Genomic DNA, 24,022 nt, shown 5'->3' with positions numbered 1-24,022 from the left:
GAAGATGTGTGCGTTCACGCCGGATGCCTGCTTGTTGCTTTTGAATATCGAGTTGGTCGTTTGGACTCTCAACTCCCTCTTGAGATCTTCAGCAAGCATGTTTCCAATCTACGATGAAGTATATTGTTTAATATGAGTATCCAGCTGATCAACTTATATTATAATATGAGTGGTGGAAGTTTAAGGTTGGAAGCCAAACAGGACATAAAAACCAAAACTATTATGGGTCTCAAGATTAAAAACTAGCCATAACTTAATTAATTAATTTTCTCACACAAAAGGGAAAAAAGAAAAAGAAAAAAAAAAGGAAGTAAATGGGTCTAACTTGCTCTCAACTATTCAACTCCATAAGCCATATATGCCACGGTACGTAAGTATTTGAAGTGGGTTCCTATAAACTATGATGCTGATCATTATGTGTTTTGGCAGCAAAAATTATTAGTGCCCACCCATCCACACATTCAACATGGCTCGGAATTGATTTTTTAATCCTACAATATTTTTCCTCATCAGCAAAGATGCACAACAAATCAGAGCGCAAACAACCGGATAAAAAAAAAAAGCAAGGTTCTTTATCGTCAGAGAAAATTTTGATCAAGTGCTGACTGATCTAGTAAAACAGGAGAAATAGTCAAGAAGTGGTGGGGTGGGGGGCTCCTTGGGTTTGAAAACTATAATCAGCACTACTTGCAAACAATGAAATCACTAAAAGAGTGTTATGTTTACTGTTTAGTTACACCATTACTAGAACTTATGATTCAGAGCACTACTCCTTTGTGCAAAAATACTTGCTACGAATGGGTCTTACATCATATGAAGGCTCGCAACTTAAGTTACCGAAGGAAAAAAGATGGAGTAATCAGCTAGAAATCGAAATCTCATTGTTCGATGAAATACTGAATGGTGATTTCTTTATCTCTAGAGAGCAAAAAAAATCAGACATTATATAGTTTCAACTACTGAAAAAACCAATATTGCCAAACGAAAACCCACAACAGACACAAAATGGAACCACATTGCAGAAAAAGGTGAAGTCGGAAAGAGCAAATGCAATATATACTACCAAATCTCAGAAATGACGAAGAGCAACCCAGAAATTACGGGTACCCACAAATGAGGGGTGGAAACTAATTGCAAATCTTATCTGAACTTTGGGAGATAAATTTGGAACGAATAGACAAGAATATAGGTGGTGGGTAGAGTAGAAGAGAAAACATACCATCTTCTATTACGATTGCAGTAGCCAAACGAGCAAAGAGAAGCATAAAAAACGAGACTCATTTGCTTTTTGAGGAGCTCGAAGGATTTAGGGTTTCCCAAACTCTTCGGATCTACGCCGCAGAGTCGAGGAAGAGGAACAACAACGAACAAAAAACTTTGGGGGAGGAGTCTTCGAACATCTCAGTCTTCAGCAAGAGTGAGTGCGTGGGGAGATTGATAGGGGAGGAGTTATCGTTCAGGTGGGGAGGAGCCTTCGTTTAGATGGAGGAAAAACTTTCAAAAACGTACCATAGAGAGATGAACCCCAAAAATGAAATCTCCATTTCATGAAACGCGGCGTTTCCTTTTTTCCATGTCAGCATTGGTGCGCGAAATGGTCCGCCTCATGCCTGCAAGAAGACTTTTCCTAACTTACAAGATCAACAGCTTTATAAAACTGGGCATACATTTCTAAATCTAGTTTGTACCACGTGCCAAATCTTTGATGTTAATTTGCATCTAGCATGGACAGCAATGCCGCCACACGGGAGAGTACAAACCAACTTGTATCGAGCAAACCTGCTTAGCTGTTGCGAGAAATGTGACAGAACAACCCCGTCATGAGAGAGAGAAAGAGAGAGAGAAGAAAATAGACATGTATCTTTATTAAGGGGGGAAAGAAATCAAATCTAGCAAGTACGTATTTACATGGTGAAATGTCAAAACGATGACCGAATCAGCAGCCAAGATCTATAACATGATCCCTGCTTCTTGTCTGCACTTGTTGCCTTTCCCTGACGGTCCATATTCCAGGATAATTCCTCTATGTTCCTCGGATACAAGGCCTGAAGGCCACAACCATTCTCAGACTTTAAATAAAGTAACTACAACTTAATTTATTACAATTTAACATCTAGAGACATCGAATACACTGTACTGTGCAAGGCAATGTAACATGAACACTATCCGATTTCTACACCATCCAAAAGTGAAAGGAACAGTCCAGTCCAAAGAAACACAACATGTATATCAGTATCGGACCTTTAGAGGCCGTCTTTCATACTAATCTTTATGTTTTGCACCTTAATCGACAACTGCAGCTTATGATCCTCAATATCTTTTAAAACTGAAAGCAGGTTAGCCCGATAAACCTCACATTTCCGATTTGCACCTTCCAGTTCGTTGGTTAGTTCTCGGATTCTCTTGTCCATATCATCCTGCTCATAAAAACAATGTTTAAAGAGGGTACGGAAGATCTATCCAGTATATACGGAGAGTTGGATTTCACATTATCGTATTGCAACTCAAGTGAACTAGCAAGACAGTAAAAGGCAAGCAAAAATTAAATTAGACTGACCTGTGTGAATGCTCTGTTCCAGGTGCCAAGCAAATAAAAACTACTCTAGTAAGCAAAAACATAAGAAATAGAGGAAAGAGAATTCCATCCTTCCCCACTCAATAGGAATGCAATTCTGAGGGATCTCAAAGAATGTGTTCAGGCCTCATCAAGAAGGATTGCACTAGAATAGAACTAGAAGTTGATTTTGCTTAGGTCAACCCCAAAAGCATAGTGGACCTTTTTCACTCATGTAGAGGATTAGGCGGTAGTTCACACATCTAAGCAGTGTGGAAAATGATTCTTACATGCCTCCCCATATGGTATATTTAGAGGGAAAGGAATGATGGGCTTACTTCCCATGATTATTTGAATCTTGTCCAATTTCTAGCTATAAAAAAAAAAAAAAAAAAAAAAAAAAAAAAAAAAAAAAAAATCTGGCTAGATGACTTTCGTACACATCTCTTCATACATGGAATGCGCCTTTTGTGTTCTTTTAAATTAAATTATTATCCTAATCAAGAAATAGAAGAAACTATAGAAGTGGCAGAATCTTACATTTCAACAAAAAGATTGCACTACTGTCAAACCCAAAGGAATGCTATGGAATCATGAAAGGAGCAAATATACCTATCATTAATACCATTTTCCTCCTTTTAGATAACATTCTATGAATTAACAGCAAAAAACTGCCAATTTTTTCAAACTTCTTAATTAAACTTTTTGGAAACTTATCATCCAAAGGCAAGTCCAAATCCTAGATGGTGTGAAACAACCCACAAAGAATCACTGTCCATCATGATTATGAAGCATTTACATAACATTAAAGCAGAAGTAACTGCCACATAAGTGTCAAAGCAGGTTAAGTGTTCAATACTTATACATGGACCAAAAGAATATACACACAAATACATGCACACGCTTATCAGATCATCATCATTGCATAGAATGTAAAATCTAACTGGAAACCATCAACACGCACTAATGCCTGATTAGATTGTAAAGAATAGCTTCTTTTTTTTATAAGTAAATTATAAAGAATGGTTTTAGAAATTAATTCACACAATACACAGTTGCAACTGGAGCAGACTCATATCACATAAATTCTCTTATTCTACAATCACATATTAAACTCTTTGTAGTTCCTAGTCAAGTTTGACAGGAAATGTATATGGAACAAGAAATGTATTCAATCCAAAACAACAATAATAACTCCACCAAAGGAAGAGAAAGGTAAATCCAGTTATCTAAAGGTCTCACAAATACAATCAATTACTCTGCAGCAAGGATCTTCCAAGATAACTAAACTGCCCATTACAAGCCAATTACAAAATCAATATTGAAGGCACATCCCCAAGGAATTCCAGGAGATGGTAGAAATTCATCTGGTGCAGTAGTTAAGGATCAAATGATTAGCTCCTAGACACTCTTTAACCCAACTTGCATCCCCAACTTCCATCATATGAAGCATATACTTCTCAAAATCTTTCTTTTTTTATAAGTAATAAGAAGTTTTATTGAATCAAATAAATAGACATAGCCCAAGTACACAGGAAGTATACAAGTACTTCTCAAAATCTACTTTGCAAATAGTAATAATGATTAGGGATGGTGTTCTTATTTGAAAACATCGTCAGGTACCTTCCATCTCCCACCATGCACATGGAGACTATGATCACAGTAGTTTTTCTTTCTTGCTTTTTTTTTTTTTTCAATAATATGATTGCAGTGGTTTAAGAATGAACTTAAAAAAATAATATGATCACAGCGGTTTGTGTAACAGACTTGTAGGCACGTTGCAAGATCCAACACTCTACAACTATATCATGATGGAAGCGCTTATCATAAATCTAATTTAATTGAGAGTGAGAGTGATATACCACATTATTCAAGCTAATCAAAATTTTTTTGATCAGAAACAATAGTAATTGCACCAGTCGGGAAACGAACAAAATAAAATAAAATTTCGACTTTAAGAGAACATATGAAAGCAGAAACTATTGTGGTCAGATTACGTATTTACAGGCTAAATAAGAAAAGGACAGGAAAATGAAAATAACCCTGACCTCAGACATTTGCTGTGCTGATCTCCCTTCAAAATCATCCCTGGTGCGATTTGCACTTCCATCAAAGGCCAAGTTCCGCCTAACAGCCCCGTTGGCCGTGCCTAATTTTCCCTCACTCTTTGTTGCATGAGCAACTTTTTTTGCAGCCACTTGCAAGGCATCCATTGCTGCATCATAAGTTTCTGGAGACTTCACCCCATCATCTACAAATTTAAAAGCCTCGTGCCGTAGAGTATTGTATCGAACTGTATGAGATTCTAGATAATTGGTATATACAATACTAGTCCGTTCTTCTAATATAACACTGCTCTTGGCATTTCTTGTCCAACGTTTTAAAATATAGTGAGACGGGAGTGTAAGCACATTGGTCACTCTGAAAACTGCCAATACATGTCTACAAAGAATACCTGAAAACTCAAACATCTGGCAACTACAAGTTGCTTTCATCTCCAACACATTGAATTTAACACAATAAGGCTTATTATCCTCCCCAAACTTTGACACTTGATATGTGATTACTTCCCCATCGTCCTCAGCCTTGGATGCCATGAAAGTTAGTGTTCCAACTAGCTCCTCTTGAAATCTCATGAACAATTTTCTCGTGTATAGCTCAGATGCTTGTTTCTCCATTGGTGAAGGAGTCTTCAAAACTGGGGCGGCATTCATGGTATCATAATCTGCTTTCACTTCTTTCTCATTGCGACTCTCTAGAGCTTTCTCATACAGCTTAAAGAACTGGTTTAGATTGGTTGAGGCATTCACATAACCATCAAAGTATGAATTCATACTATCACTTCTCTGGGTAATGGACATTTCTGCAAAGAAAGTATCCCGTAGATAAACAGGCACCCATTGCCTGCGAGCAGAGTATATTGTTTGAAGCCACTCATGATCCCTCAAATCATAACCATCAACAAGAGATAGCCAGCAAGACTCAAATTCCTCAATTGATTCAGTCAAGTTAACACATTTATGAAAGTCAGCTTCAAAACTCGGGTGTTTGAGAAACACATGGGACAACTTCTCCTGGCACTTTTTGAAGATGTGCCATTTGCAGAAACGGTGGCGGGTCTCTGGGAAAACCTGTGTGACTGCTGATCGTATCACCGCATCATGATCAGTTGTTATGGACACTGGAGGTCTGCCAGACATTGCCATAAGCCATGTCTTAAAAAGCCACGCAAATGATGCTTCAGATTCATTTATTAGGAAAGCACAACCAAACAAAACAGGCTGTCCATGATGGTTTACCCCAGTGAAAGGTGCGAAGGGCAAACGGTACCTATTGGACCGGTAGGTAGTGTCAAATGTAACTGTATCACCAAAGTACGTAAAGTTCAATCTTGCTTTTGGATCAGCCCAGAAGACATTGCTCATGGACTGATCCTCTTCACCCTGCACCGCATAGAAGAAATTGCGGTTTTCTGCCTGCATTTGCCGCAAATAATCCAGAACAAGTTGAATGTCCCCTTCTAAGCTTCTCTGACGGTTATTCCTCATATAGTTCCTACAGTCAACCTCCGTAAATCCAACTTTGCTTATTCCACCATACTCTTTAATGAGGGCAGACATAATCCTTCGAGGACCCATTCCAGCAGCCTGCAGGGTATCAATCAAGGTCTTGGCAGGACCAGAGATTTGCCTGTGAGAGCGAAGACAGTGCACCAGATCGGGGGGAACCAGCTCATGGTTGTGTTCCCTGACAAACCCAGACACAACCCATTTTCCTGAGTCCTGCATCTTGACAGACAAGGATGCTTTGCATCCCACTCTAGTAATTGTCCGAGGGCGCTTAATCTCTCTGTCCTTAGTGCGCTTCTCATTCAAGTTGCGGAAGCCCTCCTTAGCACAGACGAATTGCCTCTGTATAATGGCTCCATCCCGTCTGGAACGACGGGAGGAGCTGACACGTGTACTGAAGCCAACACGGCGAGCATAAGAATTATAAAAGGCCTTGGCAGCCTCTTCAGACTCAAATTCCATGCCTTCATAAGGTTCAAGGTCCAAGAGGTCCCCCTCAGGAAGGTAGATTTCACCGCTGCTGGCAGCACCACCTCCAGCACCACCACTGGTGGGAGATGGGCTATCAGCCATTTCTTCATCGTCAATATCTATGGCATCATCGTCAACTTCTCGTCCACCACCACCTCCTCCCAACCCAATGTCAAATTCGAGAATCTCGTTATCCATGTGGGGACAACGAAGGATCTCAACTCAACCCCACCGTGTGAATTTTTATATGCTTCGTATTTATAGTGTTACTGTGCAAGTATTAAGTCTCACTAGAGTTGCAGAGGAAAAAGGCATGGAGTAATACAAATTTTATAATTACAAAGGAGAATAAACTGAGAGAGAAAGAAATAAATAAAGTACTACTGACCCTCGCGGGCGAAAAGGACTCTTTGACAGAGCGTGAGCTCCTGCTCCATCTTCAGCCTAAAGAACTCCCTCCCCAAACTATCACTGCAACATGAACAATAAGAACCAAGGAAAAGAAGAACCCAACAAAACAAGAAGAAGACAATAGCAAGAGCCCTTTTTTCCCCTTCTGCACTAGTTGTGGGTTTAACACAGAAATGCGAAAGACGGAGTAGAAGAAGAAAAGTTTGTTGCTTTTCTAGGGTTCTTGTAGAGAAACCCTAGAATTGCTCTGGCGGGGGTTTGGTTAGGAATTGGGCAGGTCCGTTCCTTCCAAAAAAACATAAAGAAGAAAAAAAATTGACGAAAACTTGTTAGGGAGAGAGAGAGAGAGAGAGGGAGGGAGGGAGACTGACAAAGTACGATTTGAAGAAAAGGAAGAAAAAGAGCGCTGAGAGTTTGCGAATTGTGGGTGGGTTTCTTCGTATTCTATCCTGTACCCAAAGCTCCTTCCATTTTGATCCCCTGTAAGCTCTACTCATAACCTACTTCTTTGTAAACGCTCATCGACCGTTGATTAACAACTTTGATCATCTGATCCGTATTTGTCGAAGAATATGCCAGTTATAAACCTCAAATAAACAATTTATGTGGTCTTTTTAAAAAGAAAAATATTTTAATCACAAAAAAAATTAAATAAAAATAAATTTATAAATTGATAGAATGAAAAATATTAATGTAATATATCAAATTGTAAAGTTATTTTTATTATAAAGTAAATCTAACAAATTTTATAAAACCACATCAGTTTGTAAGTTTACCTTATATAATCTCTTTATATTTATAATAGTTCTCTTATAAAAAAACAATATCGCTAATAAAGAATAATTAGTATACAATTTTTTAAAATATATGTATAGTTTGTTTATGCCTAAAGTATTTGCCATGAAAGAAATTTTTAATAATCTGTCCTTTTGAGTTTTGCCGAATTTTAAATTTGTAAAAACCTACGTCTATTTTTTAGATTCCTTTTCCTTTTATAAATAACGTTTGTTGGTTTTTTTTATTAAAAAGGTATTACTTGAGTAATCGAGAATTTTAAAATTTTAAATTAGAGAAAATTATTTATGACCTACTTATTAAAATAATAAATTCATCACCTTTCACTCATCAACTAATTAAGAAAGATATTAATATTTTAGTTTTTTTTTTTTTTATAATTACGAGGGACACTATTGAAAGTATTGTGCAAACATACACATATAAAAATAACATAAGTCAATAAAACTAATATAAAAAGTTTAAAACTATTTATAAAGTATAATGCTTTTAAAAAAATTAAAATTCGTGACACACGATGAAAAAAGAAAAAACCATTATATGAAAACAGAAATAATTTTGAATGGCCAAAAAAAGTGATTTTTATTTTAAAATAACAAGAATCGAATATCATTTAGTGGGAAATTTCTTTTCTTTGAGACGTGCAGCTGCAGATAGAACCACCACAAGATGAAACTTGGATTGGCTGTTGCTAAATACCCATCACCCAACGAAAGCCCATCAGGTCGTAATGACACGTGGCAGAACACGTAATGAAAACATCTTTCACATATATATATATATATATAAGTTTAAAAAAATTAAAATTTATCATTGAAAGGTAATTTTCTTTTATGTAAATTTAATATTTGTACATCAATTCAAGATTTGTCTACTTTTTTCACTAAACTTATTTGTTGGAAGATTTGGCATTTAATTATGGACGTTGTTGCCATGCCCGTCCACCGTGTATTCCTGCACATGTCAATATTTTTTAAAAAATTAAAAATAATATTTATAATCGTGAAGGTATAAATATCTTACTGTTATTTTAGAAAAAATAAATAAATATAATATTTATATAAAAAAATTAATTTTTTAATAATAAACTCTATTTTATTTTTAAAATGACTATATACTACTTGTATCATGCACGATTGCTTGTAATATTACTCTTTATAAATTATATAAATTCATATGCAAACCAAAGGTAAGGATATAGTATCATTTTCCTTCCAGCGGTATTGTTTCCTACACGTACAGCATTCGTGGGTAAAGTTTTTTTTCATGTTTTGTTACATTAATTTTAAAAAGATCCCTCGTAATCGTCCCTGGAGAGATGACTCTGGATATCTGATCATAAAAATTAAAGGGCCATCAATCACTTTTCCACTCATAGTCACAGGAGTTGATCAAACCTCGGTCTCCATTAATGCTTCCCTTTGGTGGGTTGATGGCAATCCAGAGCAAGGATAGTGTAATTGCTATGAGACCTGACCAGACAAACACAATTGTTGGTGTCTTCCCTCTCCTTCCCATCAAACCCTTGGCAAAAGGATACAAATGAGCCAACACCCAAAAGATTATTTCACCAACGAAAGTACTCCACTGAGGTGTCATGCTGCAAATGGTCCTCGAGAATGCAACAGCAATACCAACTATGTTCAACATCGCAATGACGACTGGTGGAATCATCAACGAAGTCCACTTGACGAGGTATAAGTCTTGAAAAATGTCGTCATTCTCCTCTAACGCTGACTTGGAAGTCAATGTGAAAGATATTTCGATACCTGCAATCACTTTGAGAAGGCCTTGTACTACAGCAGCCAAGTGAGAACTGGTTCCAGATATGAGCCAAAACTGTTCATTCCTCCACCACTCTTCCAATCCCACACCAGTGTTAGAAAATAGAGACTAAAGGGATAAAACAGAGAAGATGGAGGAAATCGCACATACTCTGCATAATTGAAATAACAGACTATGGCTATTAAATAGCCTTACAAAGGAAACTGAAAACAGAAACATAGCCCACGTTTTACATTTGCTATAACGTGGCAGTAAGACTAAATCAACAATTAACAAATAGCAAAATAAAAGGACATTGCAGACGTGGTGATAACTAACCACTTGACCACTAAGTTAAACATAAAACCAACATTTCCTCCCTTAAACTGAATGCTATGAGCTTCAGTTTACATCATTTTCAGAACAGACTCCCAATTGTTCTCGCAGCTTGGCAAAAGTGTTCAGCTTGAGTGGCTTAGTCATTATATCAGCCAGTTGATCTTGTGTATCACAGTGCACCAACTCCACAATACCATCCTTTGTAAGATCTCTAAGAAAATGAAAACGAACATCTATATGCTTACTTCGACCATGCATCACAGGATTCTTTGAAAGCTTGATTGCAGAGCTACTATCACATTGAATTACACATGACTTGCTTTGATTTTGATCCAGTTTTCCCAAAACTCTTTTAAGCCATACTGCCTGACATGCACATGAAGTTGCAGCAATGAACTCTGCCTCTGTGGTAGATAGACTCACTACTGGTTGTTTTTTCGATGACCAAGAAATTGCCCCTGAACTCAACAGAAAAACATAGCCTGATGTACTCTTCCTATCTTCTAAATCACCAGCATAGTCACTATCAGTGTAGGCAACAAGCTCATCATCTCCTCCCTTTCTATAAAAAATCCCAAAATCAGTTGTTCCTTTTAAATAACGCAGCACCCTTTTTGCTATCTGTAGATGTAATTCAGTAGGATTCTCCATATACCTACTAATGATGCTTACTACAAACATTAAATCTGGTCGAGTGGCTGTAAGGTACATGAGACTTCCTACAATCTGCTTATAGTAAGTCTTGTCCACTTTAACTCCTCCTTCATCCTTCACAAGCTTGCAACCGGGAACAATGGGATTAAAGACAGAATTACTTTTATCCATTCCAAACTTGTGTAATACCTCAGATGCATATTTTTTCTGGTTAACAAAAATACCATCAGATTTTTGCAAAACTTCAAGACCAAGAAAATACCTCATCTTACCAAGATCAGTCATATCAAACTCATCCTTCATGGAATGTTTAAATTCTGTAAACATTGATTCATCATTTCCAGTAAAGATTAGATCATCGACATACAAACTTACAATCAAAACTTTATCTTCCTTGTTAGTCTTGATGAATAAAGTATGCTCATAGTCACACTTTTCAAACACTTCCTTCATGAAATATGCTTCTATGCAACTATACCAAGCATGGGGTGCTTGCTTAAGCCCATAAAGTGCCTTCTTTAGCTTATAAACTTTTTGCTCATTTCCTTTTTGCACATAACCACAAGGCTGCTCTACAAAGACTTCTTCATTCAACTTACCATGTAAGAATGCAGATTTCACATCCAATTGATAAATGGACCACCCTCTTTGAGCTGCAAGTGCAATCACCAAACGGATTGTCTCCATACGTGCCACAGGTGCAAAAACTTCAGTATAATCCACCCCATATTGCTGTGTGTAACCTTTCGCTACAAGCCGAGCTTTGTGCTTTTCTATTTCTCCATTTTCATTTACCTTGGTCTTATAAACCCACTTTACTCCAATTGTCTTTCCTCCCTTAGGTAATTCTGTTAATTCCCAAGTACCATTTTTCTTTATTGCTTCCATTTCAACATCCATAGCTGTTCTCCATTTCTCACTTTTAACTGCTTCTTCAAAATAAATAAGATCAGCAACTGCAAACATTGCAAGTTGAACTTCATTCTCTTCCTCGGAAAGACCTTCTCCAGTTTCATAATTTCTCATCCATACAGGTGGTCTGCGATTTCTTGTTGCAAACTGAGAATCTGTTTCAGCAGCACCTTCATTTACTTCTTGAGAAACTGTTTCAGCAGCACCATCATCTTCATTTACTTCTGCATTTTCTTCTACATCAGCATCAACATTTTCTTCTTCATTTACAGTTACTTTTTCTTCAGAATCACCCCATTCCAAATCACATATAATACCTGCTTCATACTTCTTATCCCAATCCCAGTGCTTATCTTCTTCAAATACAATATCTCTACTAATAATCATCTTTTTCGAAACTGGATCATAAAGTCTGTAAGCCTTTGATTCTTCACTAACTCCCAACAAAACACAACTGAAACTCTTGTCATCTAGCTTAGTTCTCTTATTATCAGGAATATGAACATGAGAAATGCATCCAAAAACTCTAAAATAATCAACTGAAGGCTTAACTTTACTCCAAGCTTCTTCTGGAGTCTTGTTTTGAACTGCCAAAGTTGGACTTCTATTCAGAACATGCACTGTCCAATTTACTGCTTCAGGCCAAAAAGTCTTGGGAATTTTCTTTGCTACCAGCATGCTTCGAACCATATTCATGATAGTTCTATTCTTGCGTTCCGCAACACCATTTTGTTGTGGTGTATATGCAGCTGTTAGCTGTCGTCGTATACCATTTACAGCACAAAAAGTTACAAATTCCTGAGATGTAAACTCACCTCCTCGATCAGTTCGCAGGCTTTTCAGAAAAGAACTGGTTTCCTTCTCAACATGAGTCTTAAAATTCTTGAAAATAGTAAAGGCTTCTGATTTCTCTACCAAAAAATAAACCCATGTTTTTCTACTAAAATCATCAGTGAAAGTAAGCAGGTACCTTTTGTTGCTGTTAGAGATGGGTGTAATGGGTCCACAAATGTCTGCATGCACTAACTGAAGAATCTCTACAGCTCGCCAGGTACTCCTTTTTGGAAACGAATCCCTGTGTTGTTTCCCCACTAAGCAGTCCTTGCATAACTTGGAGGGAGATTGAAATTGTGGTAATCCATTTACCATTTGTTTTTGCTGAAGAGTTTTTAAACCTGTAAAACTCAAATGTCCATACTGACAATGCCAAAGCTGTACAATATCTTCTGTGATTGTGTTGAAACAAGTGGATAATATAGGCTGAGATAAAGCATGCAAGACAAACATTCGATTTGAGGACATTTTCGAATCCATAATCAAACCTTTTAGTGAATGGAACACCTTACACTTGCCATGCTGAAATAAAATAGTAAGACCTTTTTCTTGCAACTGTCCAATACTTAGCAGATTATTCTTCAACTCGGGTACATAGAATACACTTGTAATGATTTGAGTTATGCCATTCATTTGCAGCCTGACATTTCCTTTTCCTAAAACCACCATGCTTGTGTTGTTGCCAAGCTTCACAGAATCTCGAAAATTTCCATCAAGATCTGAGAAATACTCCTTCTTTCCACACATATGATTGCTGCAACCAGAGTCTAGAAACCATATATCTTCTCTACTAGCTTTGTTCAGATCCACATATGTCATTAACAGCATCTCTTCTTGATTCTCTGCATAATTTGCCTCTATTTCTTTGCTTGGACATTCCCATGCAAAATGTCCTAGCTTGTGACAATTATAGCATTCCACCGTGGCTTTATCAAAAGACCTCCTGTTTCGACCTCTTCCTCTTCCTCTATAGTTGGCACGACCACGACCTCTTCCTCCCGAGTGATCACCATGAGTAATCTTCAAGACCTGTCCTTCCTCAAAATGGGAGCTCATGCGTTGTTCATGCACAATTAGGCTACTTTGCAGTTCATCAATGGTTAGAGTATCAATATCTTTAGATTCCTCAATAGAACACACAACATAATCAAACTTAGGAGTCATGGATCTTAAAATTTTCTCAACAACAGCAGTATTACCCTTATCTTCACCATTTGCTTTCATCTTGTTGGCGATGGTAAGAGTGCGAGAAAAATACTCATTCACAGATTCTCCTATCTTCATATGAAGAACTTCAAACTCCTTTCGAAGAGCTTGCAGATTTCCACGCTTTACTCGTGATGTACCTTGATATTTCTGCTTCATAGAGTCCCAAATATCCTTTGAAGTCGTCTTGTTAAGGATGGTTTCTAGGATGGAACGATCTAATGCCTGAAATAGATAGTTCTTTGCTTTCAAATCTTTCAACTGCTGGTCTTCAATATGCTTCCTTTGTGCATCAGTGAAAACAGCACCTTCTGCTGCTGCAGGAACTCCATTTTCATATGAAGAACTTCAAACTCCTTTCGAAGAGCTTGCAGATTTCCACGCTTTACTCGTGATGTACCTTGATATTTCTGCTTCATAGAGTCCCAAATATCCTTTGAAGTCGTCTTGTTAAGGATGGTTTCTAGGATGGAACGATCTAATGCCTGAAATAGATAGTTCTTTGCTTTCAAATCTTTCAACTGCTGGTCTTCAATATGCTTCCTCTGTGCATCAGTGAAAACAGCACCTTCTGCTGCTGCAGGAACTCCATTTTCCACCAGTCCCCAATACTCCTTTGATCTCAAGAAGTTCTCCATGAGCATCGCCCAATGATCATAATACCCATCAAACTTTGGAACAGCTGGCTGTACAAATGAACTCTCTGTCGTCATTTGTAAATCACTCCTAGAAGACTGCTGCTTCTATTTAATCAGGCCCCTGGTATGGGGCTCTGATACCAATTGTTAGAAAATAGAGACTAAAGGGATAAAACAGAGAAGATGGAGGAAATCGCACATACTCTGCACAATTGAAATAACAGACTATGGCTATTAAATAGCCTTACAAAGGAAACTGAAAACAGAAACATAGCCCACGTTTTACATTTGCTATAACGTGGCAGTAAGACTAAATCAACAATTAACAAATAGCAAAATAAAAGGACATTGCAGACGTGGTGATAACTAACCACTTGACCACTAAGTTAAACATAAAACCAACAACCAGACCATTTTACCTCTAGGATGGCCAAAGCGATTAGCATATTGTTATGATGAGTAGATAAACTAAGAAGATGACATTTAAAGTCTGGACAATGAATTGTCCGGAGAAAAGTGAGTGCAGGGAGAAAGCAATAGACAATAAGGAATACTGAGGTGAAAGGGTAGATGCCGACGTTTAGGTAAGCTATACGCTGGAGAAACTTGAGGCGTCTAGAGCCAAGCAAGGCATTGTTTCTAGAGAAGAAAATCTCAACGGAGCCAGTGGCCCAGCGAAGCACCTGGTGAAGTCGATCAGTGAGGTTAATCGGTGCCGACCCACGAAATGCATCACGCTTGGTGATGTAGTAGACTAAGCGCCATCCACGGTTGTGCATGCGGTAGCCTGTAACCACATCCTCAGTGACAGAACCATAAATCCAACCCACCCGGTCGCCCCATTCTGTCTTGTCCTCATACCTGTCAAATATATATGAAACATGCATGTACTTAAATCTCAATCACATTGGCAAGTTGACATGAATACCATCAAGGCATGCAATACATGCATGCATGTTAGAACTATACCATACTCGAAAAGTTAGAAATCAATTCAATCCCGAACGCCACAACTTCTTCATGATCTGGTGCAAGCTTTTATGGAAGCTTCCTAGCTACACATGAAGTTTTTAGTCCATATACTAGTTTATTATATGAAACAGGAATTGATCTAATCTTATCTGGCTAAGATGCACAAAACTGAATAAACATATCAGCAATATATTCGGCTTAACAATTATAGTATATGTTCAATACATACCAGCAAGAAATGACAGAAACAGATTCGGCGATCATAGCAGCATCAAGTGGGTCACGTGGGACCCTGAGAGCACCAGGAGGTCTTCCATACTTGACAGCAGGATGATCCGCTAGGGGACGACCTTGGTACTCAGCCAAGGGTATGGATTCTGCTAGCATTGTAGAATTTCCAAAATGTTTGGGCAGAAGATTCATGTTTATGTGTAGCTCAAGATAGAAGTTGGTGGGCCTCAAAGCTTCTGCCTCAGACTCGGTCTTCTGGGAAATCTTGTCCAGTTGTGGTGGGTCAAAACCATATAGTGCAAACCGCCTGAACATGCAGCCAGTACCCACATAAAATGGGCCCTGCGATGTCAAACATAGTTTTACATGTAAGTAATTTGTCTTTAGTTACTTGGAAATGAATTACCAGCTTCAATATTCCAAATGAAAATAAAAGAAAGGTTGAAGGAAAGAGCATGACCTAAACACCATCAAGGGCTCGCATGTTTCCGTCAAAGAATACGGTGTTGTGATTAGCATAACGGTCAGAAGGATCAAAGCCTTCAAATCTCTGTGGGAATTGAATGTAGCAAATGTTCTCGCCACCTTCTTCCATCACGAAGCACATTCCTTCACGAATCGCTTTGCAGTTGTATATGTAGTGGTCGCAATCAAGATTGAGGATAAATGGGCCATTGGAAAGGAAAGCAGATGTTCTTACCAGCGCGTTCATAGCCTGGCCTCTTCTCGCGTGATACATAAAAAAACATGGGGAGGCGTATGTCCACATTTGTGAAGTCTATGATCTTATCGTCTTCCCCACCTGTGGTCATTGTTAGGGGGCTTCAGCATCACCTGTGGGTTGTTCGTTCACATTGCAAAGAGTATATATTGGTGTGCAATTAGGATTTGGGATTTTTTTTTTATTTATGAAAATTTGAAATATTGAAGAAAATTGACATGATATAGAAGATCGATTTTTCTTTTTGAGTCATATCGTACCTGAAGAATTCCTGCATGATCACCTTTGTAATGTTCACTAGTAGGGACGGACCAATTGCCAGGCCAACGGGTGGCATCCGCCATCCATGTGGCCTTTGGGATTACCTTCATTGGCTACAAAGGGTTAGCCCCACTCTCCCTCATGTGCTTCAGCATCTTCATTTCCTCCCTTGCATTGAATGCATCTGATCTTCTCCTGATTGAATCCGAAAGCCCGTTAATTCTAAGCTTGAACTCATCGTATTCCCTTTTCATTTTTCTTCTATCCTTCACAAAATGGGGCGTGCTCTTATTCTTGGTAGGGTCAACTTTTAAGCTAGAGTAGCTCTCCGGATTTCTTGGCTCAATATCATGTTTTCTACAAAAAGGAACCCATAAATTAGCAAAACTTGCAACCTCGGCCATTGCCTCAAAAGTTAAGAGGGAGCCTCCATCATCAGAGAGGTAACATGCAAGTTTTTCCACTGGGTAGTCAACAGATAGAATTGAAAGGATAGTGTTAGAAGTGACTAGAGGTGGCTCTTTTTCAGGATCAGCTGTGGAGACAAATAAGTCAACACCGGGAAGGTCTGAGATGCCAATGATATTAGATGGTGATGGCATTTCAAACTTGTCATGGAGGATCTGAAGATCGGTTGAACGATTGAGAGGGCAGAGCTTGGGAATTTGATCAAGAATCCAAGAGAAGGCAAACCATATCTCACACACCACAGACATTAGCCACAACCACACTGCATCGTCATTTGGATGTGCTATTCTCCATTGCAAGAACAAAAAGAGCTCCATAAACCGAACAAAGATGAAGAACCTGTGTCAAATAAATATAAGTTATCGTATGATCACAATGTATTCGTCTCTTCTTTCAATACAATCTATTAATACATGAAACATGTTTGTTCATGGAGTTTTTTTAATGAAAAATATATATGTTGTTGATTATTCGTGAGCAATTGTTTCATTTCCAATGATTGATTTGGGTGGAAGCTGGTGGGGGACAAAAGCTGGGATGTATATTGTAGTAGACATCTATAACATTTTACAGGGCAAATAAGTTAGTATAAAAGAAGTTAGATACGTAACCTGTAAGAGCAAATGATGCCTGCTGAGATCGGCAATTTTCGAGTAAGCGGCTCCCAAGGCTTATCCATTGATTCCGTACCTTCCTTGAATCCCTCATGATCTCCATCATCCTCATGTGTGTCATCATAGGGCCAAAAAGCATTACCCACGCCATAAGTATCCTTGGTCTCGAACAGCCACTGGTTGTGATCAAAACCTCCAATTTGGTTCCTCTTCGTCATAACCATATTATTGTCATCTCTTTTTGACCCATCTAGGGCTGAGCCAGCTGGGAATGGCGACGGTCTACCTAAAAAATGTAGAGTACCATCCTCATAGTCCTTGACTTTGTATGGCTCCTTGCAACTAGGACATAGGCCATTTTCTTTTCGGGCATCCATGTAGCAATCTCTGCAAATTTTGAACCTAGGGAGTACAATGTACATGACAATTCTTGTTTAGCTTGATGAACTAAAATAGAAGTATTTTGCCTTTTGATATGCTTGTAAATGTTGAGGTTGATTTGCTATAGAACGTTAACAAAGATTATAAACAATAAAACAAACTAGCTATCCGCTAAACAAGTACCTGCAATCACAAAGGATTACATCAGCTCCCCTGTCATCCTTCATAAGCTTGCCATCACAAGTAGGCATAGAACACGCAGAGCCCTTGGCTTCATTCATCTGTGGGTGACAAACCTCTAACTCGATTAACTTATCAATGAATCCAGCATTAAACGGAGAGTTTGAAACATATTGTGTGGCGGTAAAGCCACTTTTGTGGACTTGTATGGGTTAAAACTTTCGGCAAAAGGATAAAAGGATAAGAAGCATTTTTTCTTCATCATTAAGAATTAGAATTGGTCAAAAATTGTAGGTTATTTGACAACACATATCAAGCTTGAATTCACATTGAAAAACCGCCATATTCCACCGCCTTCATCTTCTATATATATGCATGCTTTTGTTCTTCAAGATCTATCCCATTTTGGAAGAAAAAAAAAATATATATATATATATATAGAGAGAGAGAGAGAGAGAGAGAGAGAGAGAGAGTTTTTAGAGAGAAAAATAGTGAGGTTTCTCCTAAATATTGTCTTTCCTTTCATAAGAGAGTGTATTTTTCTCCTTTTATAAGAGAATGTTTGTCAATTGTGCCCTACTTATTTTAGAGAGAAATTCTTGTAATTCTTTTATTATAGTGAAATCATTCTATAATTTGCCCGTGGAAGATTTTTTGCTCTAATTCATTTGGAGATTTTTCCATGTAAAATTTTTTGGTATTCATTATTTTTCATTCTTTCTTATTTCTACTTCAGTTGTAATTGTATGCCCCGTACCACAGTGGTATCAGAGCATCAAGTTTATAGCCGATTTTCGTGCTACAGTTAGATCCAGTTAGTGGAAATGAGGCATCTTCAATAATGGCGACGAAGTACGAAATAGAGAAGTTCAATGGGAGTAATTTCTCATTGTGGAAGATGAGAATAAAAGCAGTTTTGATGAAAGATAATTGCTTGGCGGTAATTGGAGATAGGCCCGATGAGATCACTAACGACGGCAAGTAGAACGAGATGGATGGCAATGCTATTGCTAATCTGCACCTAACACTAGCCGATAGAGTATTGTCAAGTGTGGCGAAGAAAAAGACAGCAAAAGAGATATGGAATATTCTGACAAAATTATACGAGGCCAAATCACTACACAACAAAATTTTCTTGGGGAGAAAACTTTACACCCTTCGGATGATGGAGTCAACTATGGTGACAGACCACATCAACACCCTCAACACTTTATTTTCACAGCTCACAGCAATGGGGCATAACATAGAGACGGGTGAACATGCTGAAATTCTACTTCAAAGTCTACCTGATTCGTATGATCAACTCATCATCAACTTAACCAACAACATTGAAGTTCTAGTCTTCGATGATATTGTAGCTACGGTTCTTGAAGAAGAAAGTCGGCACAAAAGCAAAGAAGATAGACCGGGAGGTTCACAGCAAGCCGAAACTTTGGTAATAACGAGAGGGAGATCAATGGAACGTGTCCCCAATGGGAGTCAAAATCAGAGTAGATCAAAATCCAAAAGTAAAAAGAATGTCAAGTGTCATCACTGTGGCAAGAAATTGCACTACAAAAGGGAGTGTTGGCATCTCAAGAAGAACGAAGAAGCTAAAGGAAAAGGTCCTGAGTTGTCAAAAGCTTAGGGTTGTGTAGCAAGCACATCAAATGATGAAATTGTATATAGTGAGGCAACAACAGTTACTAAAGGTAAAAGAAGATTCGTTGATGTCTGGCTTATTGACTCAGGAGCAACATGGCATATAACTCCCCAAAAAAAATGGTTCCATCAATATGAACCTATCTCAGGAGGATTTGTGTTCATGGGAGACGATCATACCTTGGAGATTGCAGGTATTGATACCATCAAATTGAAGATGTGTGATGGTACGGTTCGCACCATCCAGGAGGTACGTCATGTGAAAGGCCTGAAGAAAAATCTATTGCCTTTAGGACAATTAGATAATAGTTGGTGTAAAACCCATATTCAAGATGGGATCATGAAAATAGTTAAATGCGCACTAGTAATAATGAAAGCGGAAAAGATAGCTACAAATTTGAACATGCTTAAATGAGAAACACAACAAGAAGGAGAAGCATTCATTGCGTTGGCAAGTTCGGCAGAAGAATTAACAATGATGTGCCACCGTAAGCTTGGCCACATGTCAGAACAAGATTTGAAGATTCTTGCTGAACAAAAGCTTCTTCCAGGGCTCAAAAAGGTTTCATTACCCTTTTGTGAGCACTATGCTACTAGTAAGCAGCACAGATTAAAATTCAGTAATTCCTCTGCTAGAAGCAAAGCTATCTTAGAACTAATCCATTCTAATGTTTGGCAAGCACCAGTTTTGTCCTTAGGAGGAGCAAAATACTTTGTGTCATTTATTGACAATTACTCTAGGAGATGTTGGGTGTATCCAATAAAAAATAAGGCAGATGTATTTCCAGTTTTCAAAATATTCAAAGCGCGGGTTGAGCTTGAATCTGAAAAGAAGATCAAGTGTTTAAGGACAGACAATGGAGGAGAATATACTGGTAGTGAATTTGATAGCTTCTATCAACAAGAAGGAATCAAAAGGCAGCTCACGGTGGCATACACTCAACAACAAAATAGAATAGCAGAGCGGATGAACATAACCTTGTTAGAACGAACAAGAGCAATGTTGAAAACTGTGGGAATGGCCAAGTCATTTTGGGCAGAAGCAGTTAAGACTGCGTGTTATATGTTTAATCGGTCACCATCAACCGCAATTGATCTGAAAACGCCGATGGAGATGTGGACTGATAAGCCAACTGATTATTCTCACTTACATACATTTGAAAGTCCTGTTTATGTTATGTACAACACCCAAGAAACATCAAAACTGGATCCAAAATCCAGAAAATGTATTTTCATAGAGTATGTTGATGGAGTCAAGGGGTATCACCAGTGGGATCCCACTGCCCGCAAGGTGCTAATCAGCAGGGATGTTGTATTTGTCGAAGATAAGGTACAATAAAAAGAAAATGATAGCGCTTCAAAATAGAAACCAGAGACTACTACAGTTCAAGTTGAAGAAAGACAAGAACTAGAAGTTCCAGATTCTTCTGAAGCAACATCAGAGCACAAAGAACAAGAACAAGCTGAGTGTGCAATTCCACAAGTTTGACGGTCAACTCGGAAGAAAAGAGAACCAGATTGGCACTCAGAGTACATCATGGAGGAAAATGTCGCATACTGTCTACTAACAGAGGATGGAGAGCCGTCAACTTTCCATAAGGTTACAAATAGCCAAGAAGCTTCTCTGTGGATGGTTGCAATGTAAGAAGAAATTGAAACTCTCCATAAAAATAAAACATGGGATCTTGTTCCACTACCACAAGGAAGGAAGGCCATCGGAAACAAATGGGTTTACAAGATCAAATGAAATGGCAATGACCAAGTGGAGCGGTATGATGCTAAATTGGTGGTGAAATGATTCGCTTAGAAAGAAGGTATAGACTTCAACGAAATATTCTCTCCTGTTGTTCGACTCTCAATGGTTCGAGCAGTCCTTGCGATGTATGCTACATTTGACTTGTACTTAGAACAATTAGACGTGAAAACTGCATTTCTTCATGGAGAAATTGAAGAAGAGATTTATATGCTTCAACCAAAAGGTTTTGAAGAAAAAGAAAAAGAGAACTTAGTTTGCAGGTTGAACAAATCTCTATACGATCTCAAACAGGCGCCAAGATGTTGGTATAAGAGATTTGATTCCTTTATCATGAGCCTTGGATACAACAGACATAGTTCAGATCCTTATGTTTACTACAAGAGATTTGGTTATGATAATTTCATTATTCTGTTGTTGTATGTTGACGACATGTTGGTAGCAGGCCCTAACAAAGATCGTATTACAAACTTAAAGGCACAGTTGGCTAAAGAGTTTGAAATGAAGGATTTGGGACCAACAAACAAGATTATAGGGATGCAAATTTATTGAAACAAAAATAATAAGAAGATATAACTTTCTCAGAAAAATTATTTGAAGAAAATCTTGCGACGCTTCAACATGCAAGATTGTAAGCCAATTTCTCCCATTTTCCTATTAATTTTAAGTTATCCTCAAGTATGAGTCCTAGTAATGAAGCAGAGAGGATGGAAATGTCTCGAATACCGTACGCATCAGCATTGGGTAGCTTAATGTTCACTATGGTTTGTACAAGACTAGACATTGCACAAGCAGTGGGAGTGGTTAGTCGATACGTGGTGAATCCTGGTAAAGAGCATTGGAGTGCTGTAAAGAGGATCTTGAGATATGTCAAGGGTACCTCAAATGTCGCATTATGTTATGAAGGATCAGAATTTACTGTCAGAGGCTATGTTGATTCAGATTATGCAGGTGATCTTGACATGAGCAAGTCCACCTCAGGTTATGTGTTTACTCTTGCTGGAGGAGTTGTAAGCTAGGTTTCAAAATTGCAGTCTATCGTGGCTACTTCTACGACAGAGGCAGAATATGTCGCAGCTACACAAGCTAGCAAAGAGGCAATATGGTTGCAAATGCTACTGGAAGAGCTCGGACACATACAAGAGAAGATTGCTTTATTTTGTGATAGTCAGAGCGTTTTGCATTTGGTAAACAATCCAGCATTTCATTCAAAGACAAAGCACATATGAGTTCAGTATCACTTCGTTTGTGAGAAGGTGAAAGAAGGAAGCGTGGATATACAAAAAATCTATATAAAAGACAACCTAGCAGATATATTAATAAAGCCAATTAATAATAACAAGTTTATCTGATGTCGATCCTCCTTAGGCCTAGCAGATATGTAAGTGGTATGGAGATGGAAAGTGTAGAAAAGATAGAAAGATTACAAAAGTGACTTTAAGTGGGAGAAATGTGGCGGTAAAGCCACTTTTGTGGACTTTTATGGGTCAAAACTTTCAGCAAAAGAATAAAAGAATAAGAAGCATTTTTTCTTCATCATTAAGAATTAGAATTGGTCAAAAATTGTAGGTTATTTGAAAGCACATATCAAGCTTGAATTCACATTGACAAACTGCCATATTCCACCGCCTTCATCTCCTATATATATGCATGCTTTTGTTCTTCAAAATCTATCCCATTTTAAAAGCAAAATATAGAGAAAAAGAGAGAGTTTTTAGAGAGAAAAATAGTGAGATTTTTCCTAAATATTGTCTTTCTTTTTATAAGAAAGAATGTATTTTTTTCCTTTTATAAGAGAGTGTATTATCAATTGTGCTCTCCTTATTTTAGAGAGAAATTCTTGTAATCTTTTTGTTATAGTGAAATCCTTCTACAATTTACCCGTGGAAGATTTTTTGTTCCAATTAGTTTGGAGATTTTTCCATGTAAAATTTTTTGGTGTTCATTATTTTTCATTCTTTCTCATTTCTACTTCAGTTGTAATTGTATGCCCCGTACCACAATGTCCTAACATATTGTTCTTCAACCTTGACGGCCACAAACAAGTCCATGGGCAGGTTGTCTAGTGCAGGAGGAAGGTGCAAAGTGTAGTTCAGGTAGTCCCTTGATATTTCTCCCGACATATCTTGGTCATCTCTTGACAAACTAACATACCACCCGCTCGAAGTTCGTCTCGCAAATTTAACAGTTTGCCCACTTGAATTATGGTTGCCATGAGGATGAGTAGGATCCCCAGGGTTGCATATGGCCTTCTTTGGTGGTTGGTTGGCGAGTGATGCCATTGTCTTGCTTTCTTATTTTCCAACTCTATTTCCCCTGCCTGATTGCTGCAGTTCTATAGCATTTGCAGTAAGATTTTATTCCCCCTCTAGAGTACCCCTTATGAGGGAATCCAATTCTTGGAATTGCTCAAGACTTCTAAAAAGAAAAAACAAATCTTCAAGATAAAACACGGGAACTGAAAAGCCACCCACTATATATGCTAACATTTAATGAGAAAAGAGTTGTTCACGGACCATATATACTACAAGACAGACTTGTTGGGTTTCTAAGAAATCAGAGCATGGATGCAACCTAGCTCTTATGCTTTCACATGAGTACTAGAGAAATTAAGGTACGTAACAAGGAGCAGATCTAAGTAGTTTCTAACAAA

At 38.0% G+C, this 24,022-nt stretch overlaps 1 protein-coding gene and 1 pseudogene across 1 annotated transcript; both read right to left on the bottom strand.

Moving 5' to 3' along the window:
• Positions 1–1,840: 1,840 nt before the first annotated feature.
• On the bottom strand, positions 1,841–7,475 carry LOC122309670 (protein FAR1-RELATED SEQUENCE 5-like). Its single transcript, XM_043123236.1, has 2 exons — positions 4,603–7,475; positions 1,841–2,417 (listed from the first exon to the last, which is right to left on the bottom strand). Exons 1-2 carry the CDS (start codon positions 6,790–6,792, stop codon positions 2,244–2,246), a joined length of 2,364 nt encoding a protein of 787 aa, XP_042979170.1. The 5' UTR covers positions 6,793–7,475; the 3' UTR covers positions 1,841–2,243.
• LOC122309669 lies at positions 2,784–23,651 on the bottom strand (annotated as a pseudogene).
• Positions 23,652–24,022: the final 371 nt, after the last annotated feature.

Source organism: Carya illinoinensis, chromosome 5 (assembly GCF_018687715.1).
Source record: "Carya illinoinensis cultivar Pawnee chromosome 5, C.illinoinensisPawnee_v1, whole genome shotgun sequence".
NCBI classification, from domain to species: Eukaryota; Viridiplantae; Streptophyta; class Magnoliopsida; order Fagales; family Juglandaceae; genus Carya; species Carya illinoinensis.
Note: the sequence above shows the minus strand (reverse complement) of the source record. Positions and strands in the feature narration are given on the sequence as shown.

What these genes read in the sequence shown, in the direction of transcription:
- LOC122309670 (XM_043123236.1), bottom strand. Translation starts at nt 6,792, where the DNA reads ATGGATAACGAGATTCTCGAATTTGACATTGGGTTGGGAGGAGGTGGT. An exon ending in CAGCACAGCAAATGTCTGAG is followed by an intron (nt 2,418 to 4,602) that starts GTCAGGGTTATT and finishes TTTTATGAGCAG; the next exon opens with GATGATATGGACAAGAGAAT.